Raw genomic sequence first — 12,577 nt, forward strand, 5'->3', positions numbered from 1 at the left:
CTTCTCTGGGTGTCTGGTTTTATCTTTAACAGGGACTCAGAAATAAAATATCAATCACAAAAAAAACGTTCACCTGACCCGTGACGAATATTGTTGTTAAATATTGCATCTCGTGTCATTTTTTAGAATTGTTCACATATATCAAGTTATTCGCCTCTATAATAAACGTTTGCATTCATGAGATGAATCTTTCTTTTTTTTAATATCTCCCACCATTCTGTATTTTTTTTCCACAACTTACAACATTAAAGGACCGCCTCCGTGGTGTAGGGGATAGAGGGTCTGTCCGGAGAGCGGAAGGTCAGCGGATCGATCCTCTGTCGCCTCATACCAAAAGACGTTAACTTGAGATGGTACTTGTTGATACCCTGGCTGGTGCTCGACATAAGGGGATAAAAGAAGGACTTGTCGGCACGAAGTCAGTATACTGTGTCTCAGTGGGGCATCCATGTTAAACTGAAGCATGCTATCTAAGTGGATTAGCATTATAAAACCGGCAGTAGTCCGGACGAGTACAAGCAGACACACGCGCGCGCGCATGCACGTCGCTCTATAAGTGCAATATTCTTGAACTGACGTTTAAACCCTATTTAACTTTACCTCACCACAACATTAAGGAGAATTGAGCTTATCACATGAAAGCAGGGAGTTAACATATTCTAAATTATCCGACACTGAGACCATATGGCCTATGTCCTACACTTACCAAATGTTTTTAAACAAAGGTGAGTGAAAGTACTTTATTAATTGATGACTCGTCAGATGAATTATATCTTGTATAAATGTTCAAGAATACAATATGTGCATTTGTGTGAGATTGGTAGTATACACTAGAAACGCCGGCGATAGGACGAGTGAGTGAGTATGGTTTTACACCGCTTTTAGAATATTCCAGTAATGTCACGGCGGGGGACACCAGAACTGGGCTTTACACATTGTACCCATCTGGGGAATCGAACCTGGTCTTCGGCGCGACGAGTGAACGCTTTAACCTCTAGGCTACCCAACCGCCCCCTGAAATATGAGAAGCAAGTACACATGTTGATAGAGTTTCAAAACTTGTTTTTCAAGTTCAGATTGTAAGATGTTTGGTCAACAGGGTCATATCAGTTAAACACATTTCGTGGTATTCTAGTGAACGAAAACCTATTATTCTTGTTCCTTTTTTGTGTGTGCCAAAGATGTGACCGTGACAACCCAATCCATTGAAGTGTCCAATACGGACTCTAGAGCTTTTGTCATCAATATAATTTCAGATGACCCTAATATAGACACAAGCGGGATCCTATGAGGGTGTTAATCTTGATTACTCAAATAAAAATATATATATTAGGAAATTGGTAATACTTATACTCACAGGTATTTGTTTGACAGACTGGCTATTCTTCCATACCATTATATAATTTGGATTGTTTGTTGTCTTATGTGCAAAGATAGATTGTAATGAATATTTCGTGCGATATCTCAAATATTTCTACTTACGCGTTTTTTTAAAGAAAAAGAATGGAATAGAATTTAAAGGTCTTCCTTGATGTACAGGATGAAATCCCGTAATGTTAACGGCATTATTTACCCTCTTAAAAAATAGTACCGTTCTTCATAGTTGCCTTACAATCATCAGACTTTAAACTCAAATCGGTTACTGATGATTTTGATGACAGTATGTGTTAACGTTTGTGTGATCATAAAAATCGCATTCAGGAATGTGATGTTTTGAATAGACACGATGTAAACATCGTACTGACAGGTGCGAGGAGCTCTGTCAAGGGGAAGTCCCGACCATGTGACCGCTATGAACCAATCATTACTCGTGATTCACTATGCGCAACATGGATGCGCGTAAAACCCACTATTGACAACAACAAAAATGCCGTCGGAAGCACCGCTTCTACCAACTCAAACGGAAAAACCGCCCCATTACATGTAAGTTCCTTATGTCTCTAGAGCAAGACATGTCTTGAAAATGACGAAGCAATGTCTAAAAAGTGTTGTCGAAACAATGATATTGTATTTAATTGCGTTTCAGGTATCTGAAAGAATTTAGAACTCAACAGTGTACACTGTTCCTGCAACACAAGTGCACTCAACACCGGCCATTCACATGTTTTCATTGGCACTTTCTGAATCAACGGAGACGCCGACCCGTCCGGAGAAGAGACGGGACCTTCAATTATAGTCCGGACATTTACTGCACCAAGTATGATGAGACAACAGGCATTTGTCCCGATGGAGATGAGTAAGTTATCATATCGTTTGAATTTTGGTGGGAAATCGCCATACGGGCATTTGGTGAAAGAAAGTTGCAAGTTAGGCTCTGAACTGGTTAGTAAAGGACGGAACGGAATGTATTTTCAGCCAGGGTATGGTTTGGTTCATTTTCTGAAACAGTTGTCATGTTCTATACGTCATTCTGTATGTGGATATGAAGATGAGAAATTTGACATGTTGTAAACAAAAATGGCGGCCATTTTGATGAGGTTCACTACAACAAAGTGTCGTAATAGGAATTTTTCACTCTAAGTTTCCTGTGATCTGAGGGGTACAGGGGCTCTTAAAACATGTAAAATCTCATTAAAGCATCCAATCATTCGATATTTTAGTATTATGTCAACTGTCATCGCCTCGTAGGACTTGAATCTATCAGCACATTGCGATGTCAGCACGTTTCTCCATTGTGTTCACTTCCCATATTTCGCGGAAGACTGTCAAACAAAATCATTTTTGAAGTCGATTTCCCAACGTTGCCTTTCGAACAGTGTATCTTTGGTAGTAAGGTCACTATTTTAGTATTACTCTATATAAGAAGCTTGAGAAGAACATGTTTGTCAGCGGGATTTAGAAGATAATGAGCGGAAGAAACGGAAATCAGCTGTGAGTGTACCAGAATATGGGTCATCGAGTGGCCTTGACCTTTGTTTACTGTTTTCCAGTGGAGAATGCAGTGCATTGCAGAAACAAGCCTTGCCATTCTTGATCTGTGTAACTTACAGGGGGATTTAAGTTTAGTATTATATTTTCCTTACATTGAGACCCGTTTTTTTCAAGCAGATGTTGTTATCTATTCTTGACAATATACACATATCGTCATGGCCTTGGAAATGTGAACTTGCACAATGCTGTGAAAGATTTAGTTTTGTATCTGCAATTGTTTTTTAATGAAACATCAGTGAATGATAATGACAAAGCATATGTGTATGTATTTTCTTTATGACCAAATATTGCATTCCATGTCCCATGTGTTTTGTCAGCTTCAGGATTAAAGTATTTTGGACAAAAATGTAGTACATGTTGTCAGGTGCACCTGAAATGACAACTAAAGGGTATCGACAGCAATAACCTTATCTGCGTCAAATGTGTTTTGATACATACATCAATTAAGGATTAAAAACACAAGCTTATGGACTGTGGTATGTGTGTGCACCCTCATTAGATATTAAGAGGGTGTTTTGAGGTTTACTGCTTCAGTATAACAGTTTCATAAAGGGACCTCCTTCATCTTGAATTTAATATTTCATTCATCAAATATGACAAGGGCCCCTTGACTTTTAGTCCTAATTTCAAACACTGAAAACCATGAATATTAGTTTACCCATCCCTACAAGAAAAGCCAAAGTATCTTATGACAGTTCGATATTGCTTCAGGGTTTTGTTTTCTCTAAAAAATTGATACCCTTTGTCAAGTTGTCCATTCATCTGTCATGTCTGTTGTTTACTGTTTTAGTCACATATGGCAGAATTGGGATTTGTGAACATGATCAATTATGTTTTTGATCTTTGTTTATTTGCTAATGAAAGTGAGCATTGTTTTTTTAGGTGATTACCATTATTGTGCAGTTACATGTTGTCATTCGTTGATGTCAGTTCTAACCTCATACCATTATAAACAAAACACATTTGTTTTCAGTTGCCCTTTCCTACACCGGACTGCAGGGGACACAGAGAGAAGATATCACTTGAGATATTACAAGACAGGGACTTGTGTTTATGAGACAGATCCTCGTGGACATTGTACAAAAAATGGCCCTCACTGTGCATTTGCCCATGGAACAATGGATGTTCGGCCACCAGTTTATGATATTCATGAGCTGCAATCCATGGATGTCCTAGATAAAGTGTCAACTTCACCTAGCAGTCTAGAGAAGGAAAAAATATTAGCCGAAGATCCCAAGTGGAATGGTAAGCTTTATTAGGATTATACATTTTTTTTGGAATATCAAGATGATTATCCATTTTGATATTCCCTTGTTTATGTTACTGGAAGCCCATAGATTTGGTCAAACCATAGCACATGTAGTGTGGTCAAAGATGGGATACAGAAGGACTGGTAGAATAGCCAAGTGGTTAAACCGTTCGATTATCATACCAAAATCCAGGATCAATTTCACACGTGAACACCGGGAATGAGGTCCATTCCTGGTAACCATCAATGATGGGGTTGTGTTAAAAGTATCATTAAAATATTCATTATCACTCATTTTATGCTCGTGAGAGTGACATAAATATATACCTTTCCTTGCCTTTTACTAATAAAAGGGAACCTTTTCCATTGCCTGGAACCAATTTCAAGGCTGGATCCAGACATTAAAAATAGTGCTTTGTGTAAAACTAGCACAATATTTTTTGTGTAATTAGGATAACACTGACAAAAATTGATTGGCATGAGCCTTGCCAGAGCCTTGTCCTGCTTTAAACCTTGATGTAATGTTGCCAGTGTCAGTCAGGATCCCAAATTAGAAATGCTTCTTATACATATGTTGTCAAAGTCTGTGCGCCTTTGACAACTGATAATTGTAAAGGTGGTCGATTTAGATGAAATAAATACATCAGGCTTTTCAGAGGAACATAGTTCATTAATTGTTCTCTCTTTCTCTATGAATATTGCATCTTTAGCAAGTGATTGAACATGCATTTGCATACTTTCCAAAAATTAACCAGGACAAGAAAGAATAATTTTTCCTATTACTAAGGAATGAAATAATGACATTTTTAAACAAAATAATCTGAGGGTTTTCTTTGCTCTTTTCATGACATTTTATGACATTTGATCTTGTCAATTACGGTGTTCTTGTTTACTGGTAATTACCATTTTTGTACCGGTACAATTTGGCTTGGACTGGTAATTCATGTGAATGCCAATCCCTGTGGACTGGCATGTAAAGAACCTTATAAATCTTTGTTGCTGAACAAAACATCAGTGATATTCAAATAAGTATATTTTTCGAATGAAGTCAGCTTGTCTGTTACCATCAGGCTTTCCCCTTGTCTATTTTTAGTGCAAGGATATAACATTTTGCTGTCCTTCGACGTTAAATATATTCTTTAGTCTTAGTCACGAAATATTAAATAGAAGAAACTTGTGATTAAACTTTGTGTGGTTGACGTGTAGATCTAATTACGTTACTTCAGAGATGACGTCATTGCATTGAACATGATCATGATGATGTTGAAAGAATTTAAAACAGGCAATGTTCATATGTTTTTTTTGGTTGAAAGTTGGGACTGACAAAAAGTAGGGAGGACTGGTAACTTTTAGAGCTGAAAAAATCCACCAGAACTGTCAGTTTCAAAAGCCAGCCGGAACACTGCAATTACACAAGTCAGGAATATGATTGACATGTCAATTATTATCATGATCATGTCATGAATCAGTAGTTCTGTTAGGTCCCATTCCTTCTGTTTCATGGTTGTGTTACCATGGTTACTTGGAGTTCCTCTTAGATAAATGCCTTCATCTAAACCATACACTAATACTGTTCCTTATATCAGTTGAATACTTTGTTTGAGCTTGATAATTCAAATAACATGCTGAAATGTGATGAACATGACAGGTGAATTAGTGAACAATTTGACCCAAACCGTACACTAGCATCATGGAATTATTGTTAGACCTTGTTGTTCAACGTCGCACACAGCAGTATTCCAACTATATGGCATTGGTCTGTAAATAATGGAGGCTTGTCCTGATGGTCCAGTGATTGACATCATGAGCATCGATATATGCAATTGTGATATGATGCCATGCATCAACGAAGTCAGCAAGCCTGACCGTGCGACAAGCCTTGGTTGCTGAAGACCAATTCTCATCCGGATACTTTCGGGGCAAGACATCTCTGTCTAACTAGGACATGATGTATGTGAACTGAGCTTTTTTGGCGCTGTGACAATAACTGACAATACTTGAAATTATGAATTTGCAATGAAAATGCTTTAACATTTGCCAAATACACTAGTATGAGTGACCATATCAGGGAATGATACAGGTGTGTGCTAAAATATTTTAGGTTTTTATTTAATATTAATAGTGTATTTAGCATGTTTAGATTTACAAATTCTAACCATGAAATAAAGTAGAAATGTCTGAATTGTTCTTTCTATAGTACCCTTTGGTCTTACTGTTTAATCCTTGAAAAGTGTGGTCATTGCCTTGAAAGGTCCTTAAATTTATTGGCTCAAGATTTGTATGAACTATCTAATTTTAGTTGATATATTTTAAGGACTGAACAAATGGCATTCTAAACAAATTACTATTCTTGAGCAGCATTCATTAATAACAATATGATGCCCAACAACTGGCACTTCACTACCTCTAATACCTAATTGCATTTGTCTTCTGTTACTTGAAAATGTGAAGATGCAAGAGACATGAAAAAAATTAAAATAAGGTTTGATTTTAGGTAACCCATGGTAACCACTATTTAACAATATCAAAATAAGTTTTTGGAAATGAAACTAGCAAATGTTCAAAATAGGTAAAATTTCAGTTGAATAGAGCATCATTATTCACTATTTGTACATAATTTATTAGTTCTGGTCTAACAATGAATCAGGGGAAGTGATGGGAACAGGCTGTTGCTCGACAAACTGCTAGATGTGCACCCTATGTATGATCATGATGATGGTGATCAGTCAACAACGTGTGATTCATCCTGCATCCCGACATTTGACTCAGAAATTGTCGTTTGCAAACTGGCATACTGGTTTGTTTGAAAGCTGAACGAATCCAGTAATGCTGTCTCCATGTGAAGCTGCTGTTTCAACAGCCTGTAGATGATAATGATGACCTTTGTGGAGAAGTGTTTGTGCAATGTCAGGTCATGTTGTGTCATCATGACCTCTGATACACGAACACTCGTGAGATGAGCCTTGGATTAACGGCACATGCGGTGATTACAGTTAGTTTGCAAGAACTATTTCTGTAAGTGAACACTTGTTAATGGATGTAATGTGAAACAACTGGTTATTCTGGTCTTGTTCGTCCTTTTTTGGTCCAGTTTCAAATTTCTAAAAGTGTGATTGATATCTGTAAACTTTAAATTTAGTTTACTGTTGCCATGGAGATAAAGGGATCAGAGAATTAAAATGATGTTTTATGTGGTTCCACATCCTTAAGGGGCAAAGGGTACAAGCATTCACTTACCACACTGGGGTCACGTCCCACATTAGTACTAAGTGTCTGGTCTTGCGGTTGTGATATATCAGGACTGTAGTAATAGCAGCATGACAACCTACCATCACTCACTAATCTGACCTCGAAACAAATATACCCAATACAGCCTGTGAAAGTCAATTGGCAAGTCTAGTAGATTGCTGCAGTTTCTGAAAATGAAGAGTCTCTGGACTCCTTTTTATTTTATTTTTTAGATAAATTAACAACTTTGTATCTGCAAAATGTTTTCATTTCAGAGACTTCATGCTAGTCTATCACTCAGCTGTCTTACAACTATTGTTAACTTTACTATTCATAACAATCATCTTTAATTAATTGATAAGTTTTATTAAGAAGTGATACATCTATTCACGTCTTACATGTGTTGATCATGTTAAGTACCTATTATCTTTGTATGTTTGCTAAACTTGTAATTCCAAAGTGAACGTAAATTCTTCCTTGAGCAAAAGTGTTGAAAATGGTTCTGGGTACTTTTTCAGTCGTACATGTATCAAGTAAAGAAAATATTATTTTCCACATAAAGGAATTATTTCTGTAATAATTTTGATACACAAATTTTACACAGTGATGGTTTTATTTCAGCAGTCCTGTCCTTTTGTCAAAGTAACAGGAAAAGAAATTTATCAAAAAAGGTCTACTAGCGCGAATAGTGATAACATATAGCACTACCCAGCAAAATACTTGAAATTCTACTGGCCTTAAAGATAACTTTGACATTAACATAACTGGTTCACGGCTAGTGCTAATTTCTCCCCATGCAATATCTTGTGAGGTTAATGTAATCAGGTTTTGGACATGGTTATCACCTGTGTATAAACTATGTGTAGTCATAATACTTTTCGACCGGTGAAGATCCAGGTTAGAAAAGGTTTTCAGCAACCCATGCTTGCCGTAAATGGCGACTATGCTTGCGTTAAGAGGTGACTTACGGGATCAGATGGTCGACATCACTGACTTGGTTGATGCATGTCGTTGTTTCCCAATTGCGTGAATCAATGCTCATGATATCAATCACTGGATTGTCTGGCCCAGACTTGATTATTTACAGACTGTCGTCATGTAGCCAGAATATTGCTGAGTGCGGCGTTAAACAAACAAACCAAACCATAGTACTTTTCAAAGATGATCCAACCAACCACTGTATTTTTATTGAAAAAAATCAATTTTTATTTGTGTTGGCAAATTGTACCTTATGCTGAAAGAGGATGTTTGATCTATGACCTCACAAATTATGGTATAATTAGTGATATTGTATTGAAATATGCAAATACGTTTGAGCCTGGTAAACAACAGGCGGTTCTTGATGTAGTTGCAGTTTGATTGTTGTGTTCATGAATATGTAAGCAAGTCTGGTTAGGCGCCATCTAATTCCAGTACTTCAAGCCTTCATAGTTTCTTTTCCTTTCCCTCAAACATGTCAATATTTTCTTGTTGTTCAAATAAATGAAAATATCCTTTGCAAACATAACCCTGTCTTGTCAGGCCAACACATGAAATATTTGACAGACTGCGACTTTTGCCACCAGTCCAATTCAAGAGTCAAGTAAAATTATGTTTGGGCTAGTATGCTAAATAATGAATGTCTCTGAATATATTGACTCTCAGCTCAACCTATAACCTGATAACAATTGCAAGAGACAATTTCAGGCTGGCAGACTCAAACATACTTTGCATTTTGACAGATAACCTTAAGAACAGGAACTAGCCATGTTGTTGTTCACCTAAACATGTATAAACTTGATAATGGTGTTCTTTGTAAATATGTTTTTCTTTTGTCAGGACTGTTACAAGGTGCAAAGTTGCAGCAACAAAATAATTAGGCAAACTCGATGTATACCTAATTTAGTCATTATGGTCACTGATTGTTAACTTACAAAACTAATTCTTCTTTTTTCTCTTGCAGATACAAATTATGTTTTATCAAATTACAAAACAGAACAGTGTAAACGACCTCCTAGATTATGTAGGCAAGGCTATGCATGTCCACAGTTTCATAACTCTAGAGATCGAAGACGAAGTCCCAAATCTGTGAAATACAGGTAAGTGTTGAGAACACTGAAATGTGAATAGATACTTATGGTTTAGGAGAGTTTGAGTTGAGGACATCTTCATATTGATAAAAGGTCAAGATTTCTGGAGCTTTCTTGAAATGGTGGTAAGGGGGTGCTTCTGTTTTTGCAAGTACTTGCAAATTCTTTTCCTTTTAATGCACCACCAGTTCAGCTGTATTATGGTGAGATGACATAATCTCTGAAAAGGCATCTCTTTGTGTTGATAAAAGAGACTGGTGTATTTTGCCCCAGAACTGAGGACAGTGGATGACTGTACTATCTGATTGTATTACCATGATTACCTTATTGCTATGTTTACATGATATGGCACAACAAAATTTTCAATAAGTTGTTCAAACAAAAGTGAAAACTGATTGTAGATAAATGATGGATAGTTTTTGGCTTTCATTTCTGCTGATTAGTAGTTTTCAGCTGTATGGTGAGGGTTCCTTTGGCATAAGACAACATTCCTTCACTCATTGTGTCATTACATCCCTGGTATAATTTCTCATTGCAGATCAACACCGTGTCCTAATGTGAAGCATGGAGATGAGTGGGGTGACCCTGCACTGTGTGAGAGTGGAGACGGGTGTGCGTACTGCCACACCAGAACAGAACAACAGTTTCATCCTGAGGTAACACTAACACAATTAATACGATTGAGTGGTTACAGTTGGTGACCTGGCTGGTTGTGTGTCATCGTGCCCCAGAAGGCATTGCTAGATTTGAAACAGCCTTTTCCACAGTGATACACTGCCAGGCTATGTTTAGATATGTAGCTGTGACAGTCTTAGTTTGTGTTGTGGGATGAAGCTCAGGTTCCGACTTTGGTCATGCATCCACCATGATGAAAATAAAATAATAATGTAATAAACTACTCTGATGTGTAAGAGATGGGTGGTATTGTGAGGTTTTTTGTTTGACAATTACATCCGTCTTGTGGCCGCCACCAGATTTTCAATATGTCAACTCAATAATGATTTGACAAGTAAGTAACATTGCATCAAATATTATGATTTGTTTGTTTGTTGTTTAACTCCGCACTCAGCAATATTCCAGCTATATGATGGCGATCTGTAAACAATTGAGTCTGGACCAGACAATCCAGTGATTAATATCATGAGCATCGATCCACAAAATTAGGATACGATGGCATCCATACAGGCTTACCAACCTGTTTGAGCTTTTACAAGACAGCAACTGGCCAATCAAATAGCTAGATTCTTTAGTGAGTAATAATTTTTTATATTTTTTTCATTAATGATTATGTTAATATTTTAAAAAGCAAATTGTCTAAGATTTGTGTATTTTATTTGATGTTCTGTGGTTTCAAACTGAAAGAATGATTTGATAAGCATACAACATTAATGCCTGTTTTCATTTGGCCTTTTCATTAGTATATTTTAGTGAGAATTAAGAATGAGATATAGATAAGATGATGACTGAAGATCGCAGTTGTGTAGATAATCACTGAAGGCAATTTCAGAAACAGTTTAATTGTGTTATTATTTCTTCAATACTGGGCAGGTATGTTGAATATGGTATATTCTTTTAAACAATGCTTCATTAATGGGCTACTCAGTGTGTTTGTTTTGTGTTTTCAGATTTACAAGTCAACTAAATGCAATGACATGGTTCAAACTGGTTATTGCCCAAGAGGACCTTTTTGTGCATTTGCTCATGTTGAAAGTAAGCATTAGTTTACTGAATGATGTATCTGATATCTTTAAATTCTGACATGCTCTCCATTGCACAGGGTATCTGCAGGAATGTCTGACATGCTCTACATTGCACAGGGTATCTGCAGGAATATGTCTCACATGCTCTACATTGCACAGGACATTCGCTGGAATAAGTCTGACATGCTCCCTTTTGCACAGGGTATCATCAGGAATAAGTCGGACATGCTCTCCATTGCACAGGGTATCATCAGGAATAAGTCGGACATGCTCTCCATTGCACAGGGTATCATCAGGAATAAGTCTGACATGCTCTCCATTGCACAGGGTATCATCAGGAATAAGTCTGACATGCTCTCCATTGCACAGGGTATCATCAGGAATAAGTCTGACATGCTCTCCATTGCACTGGGTATCATCGGGAATAAGTCTGACATGCTCTCCATTGCACAGGGTATCATCAGGAATAAGTCTGACATGCTCTACATTGCACAGGGTATCATCAGGAATAAGTCTGACATGCTCTACATTGCACAGGGTATCATCAGGAATAAGTCTGACATGCTCTCCATTGCACAGGGTATCATCAGGAATAAGTCTGACATGCTCTCCATTGCACAGGGTATCATCAGGAATAAGTCTGACATGCTCTCCATTGCACTGGGTATCATCAGGAATAAGTCTGACATGCTCTACATTGCACAGGGTATCATCAGGAATAAGTCTGACATGCTCTACATTGCACAGGGTATCTGCAGGAATAAGTCTGACATGCTCTCCATTGCACAGGGTATCATCAGGAATAAGTCTGACATGCTCTCCATTGCACAGGGTATCATCAGGAATAAGTCTGACATGCTCTCCATTGCACTGGGTATTGGTAGGAATAAGTCTGACATGCTCTCCATTGCACAAGGTATCGTCAGGAATAAGTCTGACAAGCTCTACATTGCACAGGGTATCGTCAGGAATAAGTCTGACAAGCTCTACATTGCACAGGGTATCGGTAGGAATAAGTCTGACAAGCTCTACATTGCACAGGGTATCGGTAGGAATAAGTCTGACATGCTCTCCATTGCACAGGGTATCGGTAGGAATAAGTCTGACAAGCTCTACATTGCACAGGGTATCGTCAGGAATAAGTCTGACAAGCTCTACATTGCACAGGGTATCGGTAGGAATAAGTCTGACAAGCTCTACATTGCACAGGGTATCGTCAGGAATAAGTCTGACAAGCTCTACATTGCACAGGGTATCGGTAGGAATAAGTCTGACAAGCTCTACATTGCACAGGGTATCGGTAGGAATAAGTCTGACAAGCTCTACATTGCACAGGGTATCGGTAGGAATAAGTCTGACAAGCTCTACATTGCACAGGGTATCGTCAGGAATAAGTCTGA

The 12,577-nt window shown here is 37.7% G+C and overlaps 1 protein-coding gene across 3 annotated transcripts in view; it reads left to right on the forward strand.

The window, feature by feature from the left end:
- Nucleotides 1-1,809: 1,809 nt before the first annotated feature.
- The window catches only part of LOC124138937 (putative E3 ubiquitin-protein ligase UNKL), a 28,645-nt gene continuing 17,877 nt past the window's right edge, over nt 1,810-12,577 (forward strand). For all 3 annotated transcript variants that reach the window (XM_046505850.2, XM_046505859.2, XM_046505868.2), the window contains exons 1-6: nt 1,810-1,923; nt 2,027-2,236; nt 3,905-4,176; nt 9,351-9,486; nt 10,016-10,133; nt 11,103-11,187. In XM_046505850.2, coding sequence (XP_046361806.2) covers nt 1,868-1,923; nt 2,027-2,236; nt 3,905-4,176; nt 9,351-9,486; nt 10,016-10,133; nt 11,103-11,187 — 877 coding nt within the window. In that variant the 5' untranslated portion in view covers nt 1,810-1,867. The remainder of the gene's footprint in view (nt 1,924-2,026; nt 2,237-3,904; nt 4,177-9,350; nt 9,487-10,015; nt 10,134-11,102; nt 11,188-12,577) is intronic.

The sequence above is a fragment of the Haliotis rufescens genome, unplaced genomic scaffold (assembly GCF_023055435.1).
Source record: "Haliotis rufescens isolate VD_foot unplaced genomic scaffold, xgHalRufe1.0.p SCAF_40, whole genome shotgun sequence".
In the NCBI taxonomy this organism is placed as follows: Eukaryota; Metazoa; Mollusca; class Gastropoda; order Lepetellida; family Haliotidae; genus Haliotis; species Haliotis rufescens.